The sequence below is a fragment of the Bemisia tabaci genome, chromosome 1 (genome assembly GCF_918797505.1).
Source record: "Bemisia tabaci chromosome 1, PGI_BMITA_v3".
Lineage (NCBI taxonomy): Eukaryota > Metazoa > Arthropoda > Insecta > Hemiptera > Aleyrodidae > Bemisia > Bemisia tabaci.
The window spans coordinates 81954169-81975777 of NC_092793.1; the positions used below are offsets into that span (position 1 = coordinate 81954169).

At 43.5% G+C, this 21609-nt stretch overlaps 1 protein-coding gene across 1 annotated transcript in view; it reads left to right on the top strand.

The window, feature by feature from the left end:
- LOC109043807 (LIM domain only protein 3) overlaps nt 1–21609 on the top strand; it is a 108636-nt gene that overhangs the window by 80558 nt on the left and 6469 nt on the right. Inside the window, exon 4 of the mRNA XM_072306292.1 lies at nt 2602–2954. Coding sequence (XP_072162393.1) covers nt 2602–2944 — 343 coding nt within the window. The 3' untranslated portion in view covers nt 2945–2954. The remainder of the gene's footprint in view (nt 1–2601; nt 2955–21609) is intronic.

A 21609-nucleotide genomic window follows, 5' to 3' on the forward strand; every position in this document is an offset into this window, starting at 1 on the left:
CCCTTTGATCTAGGAACACCCTCCAAGTTTCAAATCTCTACCTCAATTAGGTCAAAAGTTAGAGGGGGGGGAGGGGACTTTACGAACACCCTGTACATGTAGGTCACTTTACAGCACCCCCTCGCGCTCTACGACTCCTAACCTCCACTGCTCTATGTCGAACCACAAATCTTGGGGCATTGAGCACCTTAACATTTCCGCTTCAATCCCCTCCCCCCAACCTTTCATTGGGCGCCTTCTGCGCCTTCTCCTAGGAGGAACCCAATCAAGGACCTTCTTCGGCAACCTATCTCTTGCCATTCTCTGTTCACGGAATTTAATATTCTAAACGGACCACTAGACAAGGTACGAATTTCAGCATTCTGATACAGGATCGGACTGGCTCGCATCTGAGGGCGTAGACCCTTGGCTGGTTAAAGGGTCGTAATGTGATATTTTCTGGTAGAGCATTCCTTGGAGAGGGGTTCAGAAAATTTTGGCAAATTAGCACAAGTTTACGCTATTTTCAGGTTCAAAGTTTATTAATCGCACGGAGTAAAAATTACAAAATTGAACGTATTGAAGTAACCGACAGACTTCTGAAATTAAAGAAAACATAAAAAATTAAAGCCACTAGACGCATCCAAGCACCATTATTTCCAAAAGAACTGAGCTAGTGCTGCGGTTTACACGAGCTTAAGACGTGGGTCTGCAAATCCATCCTAAAAAAGAATCAGACAAGAACTTGAAAAAAAAAAAGAACTAGTATCAATACAACCGAAGACAGGAATAACGTATTCGGACCTCTTATTTATCTCTTCTCCCGAATCTGAGCGCCACCTCATGTAGCAGAGCATTGAGAGCTGACGCTTCGCGTCATCACGCCTTCAATTTTTCAGATGCAACACGGACGTCCATCAAGTACGAATAGTTGTATCTCTGCGCCGTCGTAAACGCGCATCCTTTCCCTCCCTCTGTTTCCATATTGTATTTGTTTCCGTTTGCCTTATTCGTAATGGTGCTTCAAGCACTACGTGAGTAACACAGCCGAGGGCAGGAAAAATGTATTTGGGCCTTTTTTAAACTTTTCTCCCGAATCTGAGTGACACCTCATTGACAGCATATAGCAGAGCATTGAGAGTTCACGCTTCGCGTCATCGCGCCTTCAATTTTTCAGAGGGGCGCGTTTTCGGTGCGTCAAGGGGGCGTATCTGCCAATGGCAGATTGGCCTTATGGCCAGTCCGAGCCTGTTCTGATACAGGTTTCTTAATCAAAATCTCACGTAGAATACGATGCGCACAACAAAAAATACCAAAATCAACTTCTTACGAAGATATTTCATGATTCTTGATGCGTGAATTCAAACCATCCGCTCATGAAAACTCAATGCTCTACGTGATTCATATCGCGCGCTAAACTTTATCATGACAGTCTTTGATATATAAAAATCTGGCAGCCTCGATCTTGACGCTTTGGCTCAGCTACAGCAAATTGCTTATAGTTTGAACAACGCATGGTGGGGAATGAACGTTACTCGATTGAGAAGCTTGTTGAAATCGTTGTAGTGCGCGATTTGACTCGCTTAGAGCCTCGAGTTTCTTGTGAGCGGGCAGTTCGAATTCCTCGTAACCAGTGTGAAATAAAAACGTTAATATCTTCGTTAAGTGTTGGTTTCAGTAATTTTCGTTGCGCGAATCGTGTTCCACGTGAAATTCTGGTTAAGGAACATGTATCAGATTGCTTAAATTCGTATACGGAGAAAAAAAATTGTGCGTGGGACCCGAAGTTTAGGTCATATGGATCCCTGAAGTTTTCGGATTGAGCATCTGAACACTTAAGGTCCAGCTGCTGAGGTTTGGATCACACATCTGAAACTTCAGTTCCAACATCTGAAGTACTTCGGTTCTCACATCCGGAAACCATCTGAACCATCCGAGAACCATCTGTTCTTACATCTGAAGTACTTCAGATGTTGGAACTGAAGTTTCAGATGTGTGATCCGAACCTCGGCAGCTAGACCTAAAGTGTTCAGATGCTCAATCCGAAAACCTCACAGATCCATATGACCTAAACTTCGGGTCCCACGCACAAGGTTTTTTTCTCCGTGTACCTTGTCTAGTGGTGCATTGTGGCAGTCGTGGGACAGGAGGCGCAGCCCCCCAGTATTATTTGGACGTATTTCTACCAAACAGACCTATGTGGAGGTGAGAATTATGAGGTTTGCTCGTTAGTTCTCTGGCCGTAAGAGTGAATGAGAATAATAAAGCGCCAGTGACGTCAGCGGCAACAAACGAGGGTGAGCGCGGGGGCGCGGCGGCGGGGACATCGTCGTCGGGGCACTTTAACTCATGAGCCCTGTCCACAACGCTCTCTTGCCATGCCCGTGGCTCATGAGTTCCGCATTCAGTTGGCACATAGGTCTGTTTGATAGAATGTAAAATCCCGCTTTTCCAATTCTTCAAAAGGAATCACGCCCACTTTTCATTGCTTCTTATGCAGCTTCGACGAGCACACCCCATATTTCTCACCTCCACATCGGTCTGTTTGGTAGAAATACGTCCATTTGATGTAAATGTGTGGTGTACGGGAAAATAATCGATTGGTTTGTTTGCTTGTTTCAGGTTGTTCGGTCAATCGGCGGCGTGCGCGGCGTGCAGTCAGATGATCCCGCCGTCGGAGCTGGTGATGCGGGCGGGGAGCGCGGGGGGCCAGGGGGGCGGCCCGGGGAGCGGGGGCCCGGGGCCGGGGGCGGGGCCCAGTAGTCAGGTGTTCCACGTCAAGTGCTTCGCGTGCTCCAAGTGCGGGCTCCAGCTCGTCTCCGGCGACCGCTACTACCTCCTCGGCGGCGCCGTCGTCTGCGAGCAGGACTGGCACAAGTTCATCAAAGGCTCCGGCATCTCGACCCAGGCCCAGACCACCGTCCGCAAAGGCAAGGTCGGCCGCCCTCGGCGGAGCAGAGACTGAAACCCCATCGGTAAGCATTCGCCGTCTTTTAACTTTTATAGAGAATCGAGAATTTGCGGGTGTCTGAAATTTTGTGAATCTCCAGGGGCGTAGCTAGGAAATTTTTCTGGGGGGCATTTTTTCAAGCCATTGCCTTTTTTCGAGGTTTGCACAACTGAAATATCCGCGGTTGCCCGTTTTAAACGCAGTTGATCTTACTGAAACATTTTTGACCTGAAATAATAGAAGTCGAACGTTACCACAGTACACTTCCTCATTCTGAAAGTAGGCTTAATTCTGTCCCAATTCCCATTCAAACGAAACCTGTATTTTTTTATCAGAGGAAAATACCCTGCTGTTTGGGGGAATTTAATTTTTGTCAACTGACAGCGTGACATTCAATTTGAACGTGAAGTTCGAAAAATCTCAAAAAAGGCGATAGAACGAGAGGATGGGGGAGTAATTATCAGTGATGACGCAGAGTTGCTCGTAGTTTGCACGTGAGAGCGCACGTAGACTCGTTTTAAAATTATTGAGTCTGGTGCTAATGCACTGGTTTTTTTTTTCATTTTGCGTTTTTCTCTCAACTTTTTCCATCATTAGTCTTCTTACTCAGTGGTAGAGTTTCAAGACCCGAGCCGTAAAAAAATGCAATTTTTCAATAAAGCTTTCATGTGCGTCATAAACTTCATATCTCGTAAGTGAGGATTTCTCTACATCGGCCGTTCATCGTATGCACAAGCATGAGATGGTCAAGAGTGAAAATTGTAGGTACATGGTGTGTCACGCCGCTAGAAACGAGCAAAAGGTGTATAATGTTCATTGTTCGAGCATTTTCACAGAAACAGCAGTTTCCATGCAAATAAATATCACCATTTTTATTACGTTTTAGTATATACGTCGCAAGCAAATCGACGGTGAAGCTACAAAACTACGTATCTCGTTTGCGGCTGTTAAAAATCTCCGCTTCTGTTTCATTTTTTTGAAGGAGAACGAATCAGTCTAATTCTTTGACGTTTTCACAGAGCTTTTTTCGGACGAGAAAGAAAAATCATGGAAGTTTCCAAAAATTGAAGTTGAGTGATTTTTCGTTTTAAAAATAGAGCGTGGCAGGAAGTCTGTAACGTCGCAAGCCGAGATATGTGGTCTGGAAGTTTCGCCGTCGAAATAGCAACCGCCAGTAAATCGCAATCTCTTTGTGCTGATAAAAAAAATGTAAAAACAGGAAAATGATTTGAAGTACCGGTTGAAATTCCTTAGAATTACAGGAAACATTTTTTTCAACTTTCATGCATGTTACCAGCTAGCACACTCGCGTGTGAATCTAGCGATTTCGATGACCTTCGTTGGGTCTCATTTGGTTTGGATAGGCAACTTAATCAACTGCCTGGCCAAGTGGAGAGTATCACCAGGATTTGAAGGCGCTTTCAGCCGAATTCGTGTTTTCGAGGTTCCTTACGAATGGACCTCCACCGCGTCGATGCCAATTATTGCAATATAGACCAGTTGCAAACTTCAGCTAGAGTGAAAAAAAGTCGTCTAATAGAAAATGGTTCCAAAATCACGAAAAGCGCATCGAGAAAGTCTGAAATACACGCCCAACCTTACAATCTCCGTAGAATTATGCGTTTTTTAAAGCTTCCGACTTCAAATACGATACTGCAGTACAGGTGAGCATATCGTAAGGTGAGTCGTTCCATCCAACTCATGCGAATATGGATGCCGCATAATATTCAACATGGCCGACGCCAATCCGCCAAAACACACGAGACGAATCGGGATTTTATCAACCAGCGTGTTTATATCTCGGTGCGTTAATGAAGACCATACCATGGTGTCCATGGTGCTTCCTCGCGATTTTCGAGCGGTAGCGTCAGGCATGTTGAATATTGTGTAGCATCCCTGTGCACAAGGTTGGATGGAACGACTCGTCTCACGGAATGTTCACTTGTGCCGAAGTATCGTTTTCGAAGCGAGAAGCGTTAAAAAACGCATATTTCTGACGCAGATTGTAATTCAGGAGTGTATTCCAGACATTTCCAATGCGCTCATCGTGATTTTTGAGCTGTTTTCCGAACTCTTCTTCTCGCTCTAGCTGAAGTTTGCTGCAGGCCCATCCAGTTCGGACGAAGCTCCAAAATATTCGAACAGGTCTGAGCGCATGTGACTCGTACGCGAAAAGTATTGGCCTCGGACTGTAATTTCAGGGCTGCGTCGGAGAAATACTGCGGCGGGGCGACCGCGGGTCGGGGAAATAACGAGTGATTATGAGCATAAACAAAGGTGGAACACGACTCCTAGTGACACGTAAGGGCAAGATGCAGCCGCGAGATGGCTCTGCTGTGGGAACCCTTGAGCCCCGCGCCCAATGAGGACCCCAGGAGCCGCTTATTAGTTTAATTAGGCCGTTCCCCGCGCTTCTCCCGCTTTTACTTTTCCTCCTCAGACCTTTTGCTTGCCACACTGTTGTCGCACCAACTCATTTCTCCCAATCAAAGCCAACTGCAAAAACCCAATAGATCGCATTCGATAGTGGTCAGATTAGAGTCCCTTTATACTGAGAGTCAAGACAATGTGAATCCATTTCTGATTGGTTCCCGTATTTTAGGCCTTTACAGTGTCACAAACGGGAATAAAGATTACATTTTCACCGATTGCAAAGATTATAATCTGGAATGGGCCAGGGAATTACGGGTTCGGCAAGGATCAAACGGAATGAGATAAGGAACGGAGAAAGGAATTTGAGAATGGGTCGATCAAAGATTACGAAAAACGTTCAATTTCTGTAATCTTTATTCCCGTTTGTAACTCCATGAGGGGGTGTTGTCTTGACTCTCAGTATAAAGGAACTCTAGGTCAGATGAGTGGTGTAGTAGTCCACGATACTGGTGGTTTGGTTCAAAACAATTGAACATAACCTCAAACAATAGTCCACGACAGTGGTGGTTTGGTTCAAAACAATTGAACATAACCTCAAACAATTTTTATTTTATTTTTTAAATTTTTGCAGTTAATTGGCTTCTATTCCAGTTTAGGAATCTACAGCTATCTAAAAGACAAGAGTTTTTATCGTAGAGATTATTTTTTATTGTCAGTATAGACATCAGGGGGATTTTGTCACATCCATACTCCGGCTCTCAAATTTTCAGGGATTAAGGCCGAGTAGAATCTGTTTATGCAGACCCTCTCGTCAACGCCGAGATTCGAACCCGGGACCTATTGGTCTAGAGTCAGTCGTAACCTCAAACAAAAAATTTGGGATTTTAGTAGGAGAGCTGAAAATGAGAAACCTCCTCACAATTTCACATTTCGTCGTCTCATCTGTTTGATGTATCAAATACGATCCATGGGGACGATTGAGCCTAATTTTTACAGCATTTTGATGGGCAAGGAACAAGACCACCTAGACCGCAATTTTGCAGGAGTAGAAATTTTCTTTCAGGCTATGTTCGTCAATCAAGGATCTATTTGTAGATTTAGAGTTGAACTCCAAGAAGATTGTCCTTTTTTAATTTTTTTTAGATTCAAAAATTAAGGGTTCAGTAAGAAGAATCCAAGTATTTCAGCGTTTTTTTTTTTTAAAAAAAACGAAAAGTTTATTCTTTCGATTCTATTTATTCTTTCGAGTGAATGATGGTGAGAATTTTTAATAAAAAAAACTCAGTTGAAAAAAATGTTCGCAGCCAAAGAAAATGAAACCCAAAAAAGGGTAGGATTCTGCTAAAGAGCTATCTGTTTAAGAACCGGACAATGGAGGAATGTTATTTCCCATCGTGTTTTTCTCTCATCCGACGGAAGTTAATTCGAATGCAAACTCAAAATAACTCTTGTCATAACCGGAGCCTGAATTCAGTCCGAATGGGCAACTCCGCCTCCGCAGTTTGAGACAAGGTCTGACCCCATCCCCCCCTTTGAAACGAAGAGGAGGGGGCCTGTCGGTGTGGTGGTGTACACTCACCCTGTACGCGCTGGATCCTAATGAGAATAACTACGAGGATTTTACAATATCAGTATCCATTGATCACCGCCGTTTAATGACCCCTCATCCTCATCCTCCCCCCCCCCATCCATCCCCTTGGAGGCAAGGGAGACTCTCGAAACAGATCGTTACTGCCTTTTTCACTGCGGAGACTGAACTGTACTGTGGTTTATACTCGCAGAATTTTCGACTTCAGTTAAGCATGCCGATAGGTATGAGTGTTTTTTCTTCGGCCCATACCTGGGTCCAAGGTAATCACTGCATGCGGAGACTTAAGTTACTTTGACTGCACTTATTCTTTGTTCAAAATTACCTCAAAACTGTCCTCTGAAATCACGCTCTGTGCAATAGCACGTAGGACAAATTGTTGCCTTGCTGATGAAAGTGCACACGATGAAGAATTCCCTGTACCCCTGGTCAGGAAGATTTAGATTTCAGAGGGATCCTTTAATTTTTAAAACTACTGCGTCCTATTTTTTTCTTCATTGTTGACCAACTTTTGCATTTGTAGACGCAACTACAGAGGCGAATGAGGCGACCACAGCATGACATGCATTTCTGAACGAATTCTGAACGCTTCTGAACGAATTTTTCTTCTTTTTTTCCTATCGATCGACTAGAGACCGAGTCCTGTTTGTCTAGCTTCTGCTCCAAAGGATGTTAATGATTTCTGATGGGGACGAAAGGGCAGCGCATTTTTCCGCGTCGAATTCTATGACTCTTCCAAGTTTGGTACTCTTGTATACTACCGTGCTGAGGAAGAACATCATGTGAGCCTTCAGGCGTTGCCAAATTTCCTTTTGTAAATCACGGATTTCCCAGTAAGCTTATGAATATTTTTCTTCCAATTTTTCAGATAATTTTGTTCGTAATTTCACCTTAAGTTCCTTTAAATTTCAAGGAAAAATATCCATAAATTCCCTCAACAAAAAACATTTTATTGAAGGAAGTTTAGCAACCCTCGAATGTTCATTCGGCGTTCTTCCTGAGCATGGCAGTATAGTACCCCTACTCCATGACACGCAAATCGACGGTGAAACTACCAAACCACGTATCTCGGTTTGCGACGTCGCAGACTTCCTGTCATACTTTATTTTTTTAAATGAAAAACTACTCAACGTCCAGTCTTGAAAATTTCTGTGATTTTTCCTCTTTGTGCGGAGAAAATTCTGTGAAAATTTCAAGGAATGATATTGAATTGGTCTACTTCAAAAAAATAAAATGTGAGCGTAGATTTTTAAACACCGCAAACGAGATACGTGGTTTGGTAGTTTCACCGTCGAAATGCAACTTCAAGTCCGAGGGCTGACCTCTTGAGCCGCGACCTCCTCGCCCGGCCGATCACAGGAGTCCTGCAGGGAAACCTCAGCCGCAGTTGAGGTAATTTCCTTCAAGAAGCGCAACGGATGGAAACCAGATTCCGGGAAGTTCAGAATTCAAGTAGCAAATTTTGGACTTCCTCTACGATTGCCCAGCCACCCGGCATGAACCCGTCGCGGCAAGGGTGAAATTCTCTCTTGATACACAACACACACTCCCGTGAGCGCGCCTCTGGAAAATCCCCATGAAATGTTGAAAGGGACCTCTTTGCTCCAGCAGCCCGGACTCAGATGCCACGATTCTGCCAAGAGGAAGTTTCGGCTTATTTTTTCCTTCTCAGGTGAAACGTGGAGGAATATAGAGAGAGAATATGGATATTGGGTCTCATGGAGACCCTTAGGATCAAAATGAATGGCGGTTACTCGAGGTAGGGGCGGGTGAAAGGGGGCTGTTGCCAACTTTTAACTTAAATCTTGTGCTCCGCCCGTCACCAACTTTGCCGCAGCAAAGGTTCAAATTGAATATAATTTTTCCTATGTAGTGCACGAAATTGGTATCAAAATTTAGTAAATACGCCCAACTGTTTGATTTGATCTAAATTTACGGCGATACAAACAAATAAAACCTCTTTATCTGATCTTTTGATTCTCCTGCATGCAACGTTGCCATTTACTTATATCCTAAGAGCTTCATAAGTCGAGCCAATCAGAAATGGATCTTTCAACAGCCAATTTTTATACCCTTAAAGATACTCGACGTGGAGATATGGGTCATCAAGACCGTCGCTCTCGGCCTATTTGAATGTCATAGAAACTTCACCCGTTTTCGAACAAATTTCGCTTAAATTCTCTCATTGCGTTTTCAGAAGTATTGCCTCTATCCTTTAGACGAGGTTAAGAACGCTCCTCACAAGATGCATCCGGATTGAAAACTGGTTCTTTGTCACCAGTTTCTTACCAACGGGTTTTATTATCCTAATTTTCTTTTACCCCTTTCTCCGGCGTATCTCCTACTTTGTAGCCACATCAAGAAAATATTGAATTTTTGACAAATTTTTTGGTGGTCATCATACGAAACCCCTATTACTCATGGAAAAATTGGACCGCGTTTAGGAGGCAGGAACGAAGCCACATCAGTCATTGTCAAAATTAACTGGACAATTTAATTTTTTACAAGAGAACGTTTGTGTGGATTCCCTTAAAACTTTTAAGGAATTTGCTTCGCGCTATGCAGCAAATCTTTTGAAATTTGCATAAAAATCCACCGGGCCGTTTTTATGTGAACAATTAAATTTGGAAGTAGCTGATGTGGTTTGGATCCTTTTTGCTCAACGCGGTCCAATTGGACGTATTTCTATCAAACGGAACTATGTGCATTAAGACATGAGGCCTGAGTCCCATAAGAATACATGCATAACAGGGCTCACGTCATAATGCACATAGTCCCGTTTCACAGAAATACGTCCAATGGTTACTCCTCACCCGATAAATCCTGCAGAGACAACCAAGTCTGTAGAAATCGTAGATGCCCGCAACCCACATGATATCTCAATGACCCAGCATTCTATGGCATTCACTTGGCAACCACTGTCCTCACCGTAAAATAAGGTGAATTTTAGCCCAGCCTCACGAATCCCCCCCCCCCCCCTATTATTTTTTTCCTTTTTTTAATAAATCAACAGAGGGAACATTCGTATCAAATTGGGCCGAGCTTATTTAACTGAAACTCAAGAGCCTCTTGGTCGACTGGAGGAGGAGGAGGAGGGGGCTGTGCGTTTGAAAGACTTGAAAAAGCGCACTCGGCCACTAACAAGTAACGAGTAGCCGATTTTGATTAGCCACCCCCCCCCCCTCTCCTATCGAGTGCGTGACACGTGAATACAGCAGTGGGCTACTCGTCCCGGATTCCGCAGTTTCCCTTCACCCACAGGAAAATTCCCCCTCCCCCCCCCTCCCCCCTCCCCTCTCCGATTTTTAAACGCCTCTTCTCTGGTCCTGCGTCAGCTCTGTCGAGTTTGGTCTGAGAGACACTGTGCGAAGCTTAGTTTATTCTTATTATTCTTCCTCATCTTTTCAGTATAACTTGTGCGATTGCAGCCCCATGCAGAATTATTGAAGCCTGAACTAGCACCGCGGAAGATTCTTTTGTGAGCACATAGTTGTGTTCATGAAACGAATTATTGCGTAAATATTCATGGGTTAGTCTCTGGTGCTTCTTGGGTTCATTATTCTGAAGTCTAAAAATGGAAAACCCACCTTCCTGTGCGACTTTTGAAACTATAGTGTGTACTTGATTTATTTGATTGGTAAGATGAATAAGTAAGTGTACAACTGTAGAACATTATCAAATTGAGTCGGTTTATGAGGCTCATCGTTAAGACGAGTACCTTTTTTTGTGTATGTGTGATGCTTGTGTGTGATGTTTGTGTATGGGTGGGATCGTATGACCTATGGTTGTGGTTCCTAGCACACGCTTCTGCTCCAGACTCCCTATGCTTATGGGGTGATTTTTCGTGACCCGACAGCCAAAAGTGTGTCATGAAGAGGCGTCCATATGACCGTAAAAATAGTCGGTTAGGTTAGGGAAGGCTGCGTCAGAAAAAATTACGCTATTTTTGGCGTTAGTGTAGATTACGTTAGCTTTTCAACAACACACAAATTTGATTGTCCCGCAACTGTTGTTGCTTAGAGCAGGGTGTGAGGGTGTGTTTATGGGTGTGAGATGGTTTCTCAGATCCGTAGAAACGTTTTACTGGACCACATGACGGCGCAAGAGTAAAAATTTAAGATATTAGTTAAACTAGAAGAAATTATTGGCAGACACAATTCCTGTATTGTTTTGCATGTCTGTTGCGGCTCTACTAATCCAAAATGCATCAACTTGGGGTGGCCTTTTCAAAAGGCAGTTCAAGATTAAGATTTTAGGATGATTTTGTCTCTTAAATCAATATAGTTGTACCAAACCAAGTACAAATCTGAGTATGCTCCCACGTTTATTCCCGTATATAAAATATGTCTATTTCGTTGGTTCATATGTCTTCGAACAAACAGCAACAACAAATTAACCACGGTGTCGATATTTTTGCGTGTAAAATGAATTAAAAAAAAATGGTGGATATTCAGTAATTCAGTTTGACAAAGTGTGCTCTGGGATTCTCCCAAATTGGGCTGTGGTGTTTACTTATTCTAAGCTGAGACAACATAACCGACAACAGCGCTCCATTGGCTGTTCTCCCGCTATGGAAACACGGTGTAGAGGGTGGCTGGGGCCGGAAAAATTATCTGACCACTAGGGGTTTTAATTGTGTGTGAAAAACGGATATCAGTGTTTACTTAGACCGCGGCAATGCGACAGGGAAGTGGCTTGGATTATTCGATTCGGGAATGCACATATCCCCCCTTCTTCCCCTCTTCATTCTCCCCCCTCCCCTGTATGCGGATGGTTGGCGGAGTACTACCAAGGGAGAGGGGAATCAAACAATTATCAAATTGTCAAAAAGGGAACTGTCAGGATCAGGAGAGGAGGCCTCCGAAAATACAGGGAAATGGCACCAATGGTGGATTCAGAGTAGGTTTGATGTGGGGAGGGGGGTCATTTGCTGAGGTTTCATGGGGGACTGGGGGAACAGGGGACAACCACAGATCAAGGACCGGAAATTTTTAAAAAAGAACCCCTTACAGAAAGAATTTCAAGCAGTTTCGTTGAAGTTCTTGTAGGATCTTCGTGGACTTTTTTTTTCCTTTAAAATAAAAAATACATTAAAAACACTTATTTTATCTTCTGTACCTAGGTCTTTATTAATGGTCCTAATTAGAAACTTTTAAAAGACATTGTTTTTAAGTAGCTGCGAACACTTTAATGTATTTCGACGGTGTCAGTGCGCAACCACGTATCTCGGTTTGTGACGTTGCAGACTCCCTGTCATACGTCTCACTTCCTCGCTCCCCTCGCGAGTAGAAGAAGTATTGTCATCGCTCAAGAAGAGGAAAAAAAGTTGGAATTTCATCATTTCTAGGCATTTTAAAAGGTGCTTAAAGTAAAAAAAAAAAACCATACTTTAAAAAATATGAGTCCGTCCGTAGTACGTGTATATTGCCATATCTCAAAATCTATCTGTTCAATTTCATTCAAATTTCGCATGGATTACCATATATGGTCTCCTATGCACGTCAGGTGATTTGTTTTAAATCGCAAATCACTCAACGTCAATTTTTGAAAACTTTCGTGATTTTCCTCCTCTGTGCGATAAAAAACTCTGTGAAAACTTCATTAATGATGTCGATTTGATCCTCTTCAAAAAAATAAAATGGGAGCGGAGATTTTAAAACACCGTACGTGGTTCCGGACATATGTACACCGTCAATTGAATCAGTGAGAACGAAAGCTCACCAACTCGGTCGCTCGAAAATGCTCAGTTTTCATTTAAGACGGTCAATTTTCCTGAAAGTCATTGGAGTTAGCGCATCTGTTCCAACGTGGACCTTTAAAGTGTCCTTAAATACTTGTCTTTCGACACCAAAAATCTCTATCTTAGTCTAACTTTTTCGCCTACTGTGCAGTTTTGTGTTTGTCTTGATAATTTTCATTTTTCAAGTTGGAGTATTCTCGTCCTCACTGATTCAATTTGAGGGAGAAATTGCGAACGCACATAGTTTTTGGAAAGAACATGAAGTAGAGAAGCTGTGGATGAAAATTGAAATCTGTACTTTTTCTGAACTCGAGAATAACACAAACGCGTATGGTTCTCTTTGATCTACGTTGAGTTTAAACAAGGATAAGGAGCATGAGGCCTTAAAGTTTTAATGAACTAAAACTTGGGAGCGAGGAAGTGACCATTGTGTTGACTCGCGGAACTCCGGTGCTCCGGTCAGTGTTGGGGCACAGTGTTGACTCAGCGCCCGGCCAACACGGAATATCTGAATATAGCCTCAAGTGAGGCCGAAACTCGGGCTTCAACACATGGTCATTGTTCCGCGGAAAAGTCTGAAACTGAGGATGGAAGCGAGGGATTTCCAGGGAACCGAGCCCTAAGAAAACACCCAAGAACTAAACATTCGACTCGTGAATTATTAGCGGCTGAAACAAAGGTTTAGCGTCGCCGATTCTCGCCGATCCGCGTCCGTTCTCGAGGGAAAGGAGGACTCCGGTTCCGGGAACGGTGCGGCGGCGGCGTCTGGCGGGCTGCGTGCCCGCCGAAAAAAGGGCGCTCGGTTCCATTGAAGCGAGCGCATGAATAACTAACCGTCGTCCGTCGGCGGAAATAATAAACAGGGACTCTCCGAGCAAGAATAATTACATGCTCGGCAAAATAAATACAGGAGCCAGCGAAGAAGTTGTGGCGCTATCTGACCTCGCGCCGGCCCGGAGTTTTAAGTAAAGGCGGGCGTCCGGAACCGAAACAAAGTTAATTGTTAATTGCTCCCAAAGTTAAGTCAACATCGGGGCTTTGAGAGCCGTTTTCCTGTGATAATCGACTCGGACGCCGCGTTTGTCGGACCCACCCTCTGCCCCTCCCCTCCCCTGTGTACCAAATATCCCGGCTTTTCCCCATTGAATAGTGATGCTGGTTTCGGTGGGGTACCAGGCAATCCTGTGCTAACGCCTGTGACCGCACATGTGTAACGCTCCGCAAACAGAACATTGTTTTGCCTGCCGACGGAATGACCGCGCGACTGTGTTTGCAGACATGCTCGGCCCGGTCTCTTGACACCTCGACTCCTGACAACCTCGAGGCCTTCAGGTGCTCCGATGGGCCTCCGACGCACCGCGGAAACTTTGTCCAAACAAAGCGTCCACTCGTGGAGCCATGGCTGCATTCGGCATCGCGCCGGCTCCGTTGCCTTCCACCTCCAAACTCTCCGACGAGGTCCAGGCATTGGAGTCCAGTGAAGTATAGGAACGCGAAGGAACCTCCATCAACTAAAACTCGATGCATCTAAAGTGATCGTTCCCGCATGATCAAAATATAAATAAATCGTAGACCAGGGTGTCTACCAGTGGCGTGGCGTGAATTGCGATGTATCGATTGTTCTGCCATTTAAACATATGGTAAAGAGTCGATTATTAAGGTGTTCGCTGCGAACACCCTATTTATCGATCTTTTTCCATAGGTTTAAATGGCATAACAATCGGTTTATCGCAAAGCACGCCACGCCGCTGGTGTCTACAAGTCTGGACTTTTCGGAAAGTTCGGAAGTAGCACTGATTTTTTAAGGGCGGTCCGGAAGTACTGAAAAAGTGCAGAAATTCCGTTGGAAGGTCCGACATTTTTCATTTTTGTCGCAATTTGAGAGAGAAATTCAAATTTTTGAAATTTTTCGAATTTCGTTAAATGGAGGTACTGAAAAAGCACTGAATTTTTCCGTTGAGGAGGTACTGAATTTCTCGGGAATGTACTGAAAAGTACTGTAAATGTACAACATGTCATGTTCATTTTTGTCCAGCATGTTTGAGTAGACACCCTGTAGACCTTGCAGTTTACCTTTTTTTTATCATCCGTGTAATGGATAAGTCATTTTCATACATTGCCTTAAAAACTTATTGCATGATGATTACTCTTGACCGAGGGTTTGAGACATCTTTTCGGCCGAAGAATGCTAAGTTTGACGAAAAAAAAGTGGCTCAAACTGTTTGTAAAACACGACGGTCGCGGGCCGAAATGGGCTACCGCCGAAACAGGGTGGCTAGCGACCGTGAAAAGGCAGGGAATGCAACTCGACCGGGGAAAATGAGGGGAAAGTCAGGAAATGTCATCTACGGTCAGTGAATTTTTTGTGGAGCCGGGTTCTACGTAAAAATCGGGTCAGCCCGAACGCGTTGTTGTGCCAACGTGCCAAACGGATGGCGCTCTCAAGCGGTGTGAAGAAGTCAGAGAATTTCATTAGAAGTCAGGGAAAAGTCTGGGGATTTCATTAGAAGTCAGGGAAAATTCAGGGAATGATAAAATGAAATTTTGCTAGCCACCCAGTGAAAAGGTGGTAAAGTAGTGCTGTGTCCACATTTTTTTCCAGGAAAGTAAAATTTGAACTGTGAAGTTTTTGGCTATGCTTTTCCCGCAAAACAGCGTTGACCCAGCACTACATCACCACCTTGTTAAAGTATCAAAAATGTACACATGTCTTTCATATATTTACTAAGTTTGGATAGCTGAGTCAAAGTTATCCAACACTTTTTTTCCGTGTAGAGCCCAGTTATCCTCCCAACAATTTTTTGGTCAGCCAAAGTCAAAGTAATCCAACACTTTTTTCAGTGTAGAGCTCAGTTATTCGCCCAACAAATTTTTGGGTAGCTGAGTCAAAGTTATCCAACACTTTTTTCAGTGTAGAGCCCAGTTATCCTCCCACCAAGTATCAGGTTTCAAACACGTCTCATTCACGTAGTGTAGAGAAATAGACTTGGAAAGAAAAGAAAATAGAATCATCATCATCGAAAGTAACGCTTAAACAGGCGGGAACGTTCTAATACTGTCGTATTAGAAAAGCACTTAGGTGTTAGTAAATGTATTTAGTGAAGAAAGGAAGTATAAACTCCGTCGACTTGGCTGGGAAATGGAAATAAAACATCAGCTGATAGCAAACAAAGGTTACCAAGGAAACCGTAAACGCGTTTTTTCGTTTCCCGAAAATGATAGCCACCGCTGAGTCATCAGGCGCGTTTTTTTTAGGCTTCTTTTATGTTCAACGATCAATTTCGATAAGAATTACTCTACCGCTAAGAAATTTTCTTATAGACAAACGATCGAAGCTACCTGCGCATTACGTTAAAAGCATAAAATACAGTTTTCACAGCTTTATTTATTTTAAAAATGGACCCCCCCCCCCCAAAGCCTACACATCGATGAGCTGGTGCGCCATTTAAACGCATTAGCACTAGTATTCTAGTACTCAGAGGCAAGTCGAAATCAAAAAGCGCTGCCTATCGGCTGAGCGCTTAAAATTAGTGCAAGATCCTCGATTTTGAGAATGATGTAAATGGATGTACCCGAAAGGAGGATTCACTGTGGAACCGAGAGGAGCAAGCACATTTTTGCTTTACTGGGTAAGGATTTCAATGTATTATGGAGTCTGAGACGTTATATATTATAGATGGCATAGCGCATACGTACAAAACGTACAGCGCCAGGGATATCCATGGGAAACGTACGAGACCCTGGAGCAAGAGCCAAGGGGTTTGGGTTATAAGCACTCAGGCTAATGAAACAAGAGCTAATCAAGGTTGCAAGCTCCGGCCGAAATAACAAAATTAGGATTGCTCCTTCCAACGGAATTATTTCACGTTTTGACGACGACATGCAGCAGTGGAGCTAATCCAACTTCATCTTTCTTCTCGGAACTTCATCTCTTTTTTTCATTTTTCATGTAATATGTTTATTGGAATCCCACTCCATCGATACGCAATCCTATCAAAGCGAAGCGCATAGCTGCATTCTCGAAGCATCGGTCAACTATATTTTGAGCCTTCAGCCTAAGATCATTATACAGGAGATAATTGAACTACGTTTGGCAATTACTGACTACAATTTCTAGTTTATTAGTAAAAGCACATACGAACGAGTTGTTGTATAAGAAGTTGCTTGATTGGGTTCCTCCTGGGAGGAGACGAAGGGGACGCCCAGTGAAAGGGTGGCGAAGGGGGTTTTAGAAGAAATTAGGGTTTGTCAACTTCCTGAAGGGCTTTGGGAGGATAGGGGCTTTGGCGGCTAGGAGTCGCAGAGCGCCAAAGAGCGCTATAAAAGCGACTTTACTACATCATACATACATACATACTGAACAGGTGAAATAATAGTATGTGTACCTCGTTTCTAAAACGAGCAAGAAGTTTTATTGCCTAATCGCAAAATATAATCCAATCGTAGATTTAACGGTGGCAGATGACTCCTTCTCAGAGACACCATCATAAATCCACTCAGTGATTCCGGTATAGTCAAGATGCTTGCAGGCATCTTGGATTTTCCGCAATTTTCGTGAATTTTTTCGAGGCATCACTAACTTGACTTCCCGACCAAGTCATGGATCATGGAGACAATATAGTTCGCGGATCCATATTTGGATTGCATTTTGCCAAAAGGAACCACTAGCATTGCAATGTTGCTAAGATTGTGCAACTTCTTTTGTCTTGGAGGAAAAACCCGATTATCCATTCATAGTTTCTATTTTACTCGCTAAAAATTGTAAATTTAAGACAAAAATTACCATCCAAATTTCATAGTTTTTCACGATTTCCGCAATTTTATTGCTAAAGATGAAGTTGCACAATCTTAGCATCATTGCAATGCTAGTGGTTCCTTTTTGCAAAATGCAATCCATTTATCGATTCATCATGCACACAGTCTGGTTCTGAAAGTCATACTTACACCGGTAGGTCACTTTCGTTAGAAAGATCAGACCCTCAGAGGATCCTTCAAGAGTCTCATAATCGTACCATTTTTTGAGTGGTTAGTATGTAGCGTGTCTGTATGGAGAGAGCACGGACATGTCGAAACAAGGAGGACGTAGGGCCCAAAAAGGCAGCCAATCTTCTTTCACGAAAAACACTAGAAAATTGCCACTGCCGATGTTCAGATTCCAATCTTAGACAAAAGTGGCCAAGAATGTACGCAAATGAGCGCCCCTCCGCGAAAATGAGTGAATTTATGCAAAAACCAAGTCACGAACGTGCTTTTAAAAACGACGAGCTCAAACAATTGTAATTATAAATCACTCTGGATAATTGGATTTCACAGGTTGGATGCCCTTTTGGACCCTAAAAGCTCCATGACCGAACCTCAATATCACCGACTTGTCCGCACTATCCCCTTATGAAGCACTCTGTAGTAACTGTGTCGACGGACTTTGAACACTGTACACTGAAAAAAAAATCTCGGTGAATTTACTAAGAAAAGGGTAAAATTACCAAGAATTCAGGGTTCTATTTGATCCCAGTTTTTTCTTGGTAAAATTACCATTTATGGAATTGGTAATTTACCGAGAAATCTCGGTTAAATTATTGAACTTTCACGGTAATTTTACTGGACCTTGGTAAAAACGCCAATATTTTTTATCGACTGTGGTAGAATTACCGAGATAAAATGGCAAAGTTACCTGGAATTGATTACCGATAAAAGTGGTATTCTTACCTGAAAGAAACAGTAAAAATACCGGTTTTTAGGTAAGCTTACCAGTCTATCTTGGTAAAATTACCACACTGAGAAAAAAAAGTTCGGTAAATCCGAACTAGTTTGGTTCATATGGAACCAACATTTTGTTCGGTACACACGACCGAATTATTTGGTCTGCTCAGCCGAACTTTTCGGTCCACTGAACCGAACTGTAATTGTTCGATTGCACAAACCGAACAATTCGGTTGAACAGACCGAATAATTCGGTTGTGTGTACCGAACAAAATCGTGGTTCCATATGATCCAAACTAGTTCGAATTTACCGAACTTTTTTTCTCAGTGCAATAATTGGTAAACAAAGTGAGATGGTAAAGGTACCAACGGACCTTGGTAAAAACGCCGAGAAATTTTTTTCAGTGTAGCCATGTAATCAAAAGGGGGGAACGAATCCGTAGCTGTAAGAACTGCCTCGGAAAGTTCCTAGAAGTTGAACTGAATTGTCCGGAATTGAAAATGAGACTTTTGAGATGGGAATGAAAATGAAATCGAGGTGACGAAGTGAGGCTCTGGGCCCGGAGTAGCGGGAAGGGGGTGGGAGGGGGGGGGGGGTGTCGGTTTGACGAGATGAAAAATTCCGATGACCGTTGATGCCGCTCGGGAGTGGGCCCCGCGTCAAGGACCAGAATATCCGCACGGAATATCCTCAATCGGGGGACCCGGACTCCGGCGGGCACTCAAATCGGATTCTGGGCCGGGTTCCCAGAAATTGGGGCTTTGACGGTGCCCCAGAACAAAGAGCTCCCGGAGCACTTGGTTATTCATCGGTTTCAATTACGCCCGGAAAAAAGGTGGAAAAGCGGAAAAGGGGTAACGGACCAAGTGAGGGAAATGAGGGTGCCCCATAAATTGTCCTCGACTGAATACGGCAACAAACAATGAATTTCAATTAAACTTTGAGTTGCCCCCGCCTCCTCCTCCCCTTTGCGTTGTGCAGTCCCTCCGACCCGCCCCTCCCCCTCCGCCGCCACGCTGCTCCTCGGTGGTGTGTCTGTGTATGTCGCTCAGTTTTATGTGCACCTACCGGAAAGTTGTCAGCTCGGAGAGCGACTCGTGTTCCCTCCAGAATTTTCAGAGCGGGAGCGTCGATGAAAATTCCGCTCCAAATTTCTCTGGACCTCCACAGTAATCTAGAAGAAAAGTCTCTTGGATCTAGAGTCCAGGCTCTTAACATTTTGACGATAAAAATATTCGTGATTCAACTGGATTTTTGCTTGAATCGAGCCAATCCTTCTGAAATTAGGCCGTTTTCTTTTTGATTCAAGCAAAAATCCGATCGAATCAAGAGTATTTTTTCTTGTCAAATATTTTAAGCGTCTGAACCCTGGATCCAAGACACTTTTTTCCCAGTGTAAATTGCGCATTTTCGGTACCTTTGTTTGAAAGAGAAGATATGATTTAGATAATGATCCTATAAATTAAAATTTTCATTTACCGTCTAATATCTCTTTTCGATCTTTGATTGTGTTCCGCTCCGTTCCGTCATTCAGTTGCGTCGTGGAAATTATTCAGAATTACGATCAAACTAAGTCGAAGCATGTAGTGCCCACGATTATGCTCGCCTCAACATCTATGCGAATCCCAATTCTGGGACCAACGCTTGTTTTGATCATTCACTAAGTCATTAAGTGAGAAAGACGAGTGATTGAAAACAAAATATCTCGATGATCGGCGGGGGCACCCTTTTGAACTTCAGATTTAATTTACGTATCTTGAGCCGTAGTTTTTCCTTCTTCTTTTTTTTCGAATAACTCCCTTTCTCTTGAACTCACTGATTTTTTCGATGGCTTTCCTAACCCTAAATGACAGTCCACTTGACAACGTTTCCTCCTTGCACTCCTATTTTCTATTACCCCTTTAAGATGAATTACATCCCCCGCGCACCCCGGAACCCCAACGGCCCATTCCTCATTGCTTTCTGATAAATTAACCCCCCACCACCCGCCTCCCCGCCAGGTTCGAAACTGTGTGACGAAGCACTGACGCTCGGGTAAGGGGAGGAGAGTTCGAATTCACGTTTACAACTGACTCGTGAGGTTTGGAAATTAGAAACGAACTTAATTTGTATGTTAGATTGAGGAGGAGGGGTGCTTGTGACATCGACTGTTTTGCGCAGGAGCATACGAATTGTGTCATTCCAGTTCACGAACATTCAGCAAGTCAGCCTCTCAGATATTTGACTGATTTGTGCGACGAAAGGTCGTTCAATTTTTCATTTTAACCGGAGGTTTTAAAAAATTGCGAGGTTTACAGGGTGTCTAGCATCAGGATTTTCCCGATTCTATCAGGATTTGAGGTCAATTAGGACTAAATCCCGATCTCATCAGGATTTAAGGAAAAATCGGTCGTAAAATCAGGATTTAAGAAAAGTCCTTAGAACTTAATTCTAGAGTTCTCCTTCTGCATTCAATCTTTTCATTTTTTGAAATTTGAGCCTTCGTAATTCCCGACTTTTTTAAGTCGATTTATTCGTCACGATTTAAATCGATGAAATCGGACTGTCGAGGAAAATCGAATCGATTCGATTTTTTCGAAAAATCTCCAACACTAGTTTTTGCGTCCCACAAGTATGCTGCCATGCTAAGGAAAAATGCCGTGTGAACATTCGAGAGTTGCTAAATTTCCTTCGATAAAATCTCTATGTTTAAGGAAAGTTGTGAACTTTTTTCCTTGAAATTTTCAGGAACTTCAGGTGGCATTACGAACAAAATTATCTAAAAAATTGGAAGGAAAATATTCATAAGTTCACCAGGAAATGTGTGTTTTATCGAAGGGAATTTGGCAACGCCTGAAGGTTCATACGGCGTTTTTCCTTAGCACGGGAGTATGGAAGGAAGCCAGTCGCTCACTCGGGGCAAAGGGGTCGACGCGACGGTGGGCAAAATGCGTGGGTTGCCTACCGAGCCAGGCTTCGTATGTCTTTTACGGCTCCGGCCCCCGACTCGGTGACTGAGGCTGGTAGCGGTGAGACGCCGAAAATGTAAACATCGTTTATGCATTTTGTTTATTTTCAATTATTACATTTTAATCTCGGAGGGGCTCCTCCGCGCCGTGGTTCCCGGCCGAGTTACCCCCGTCGAGGAATTGTCGGGTGACATCCGCTCGACCATCCTTATCACCGTTTACAAGCTTAGTCTCCTACACTCCTGTGCTAAGAAAAAACGTTGTATCAACACTCGAGAGTTGCCAATTTTCCGGTAAAATGCTCTTTTTAAGGAGATTCATGAGGACCTT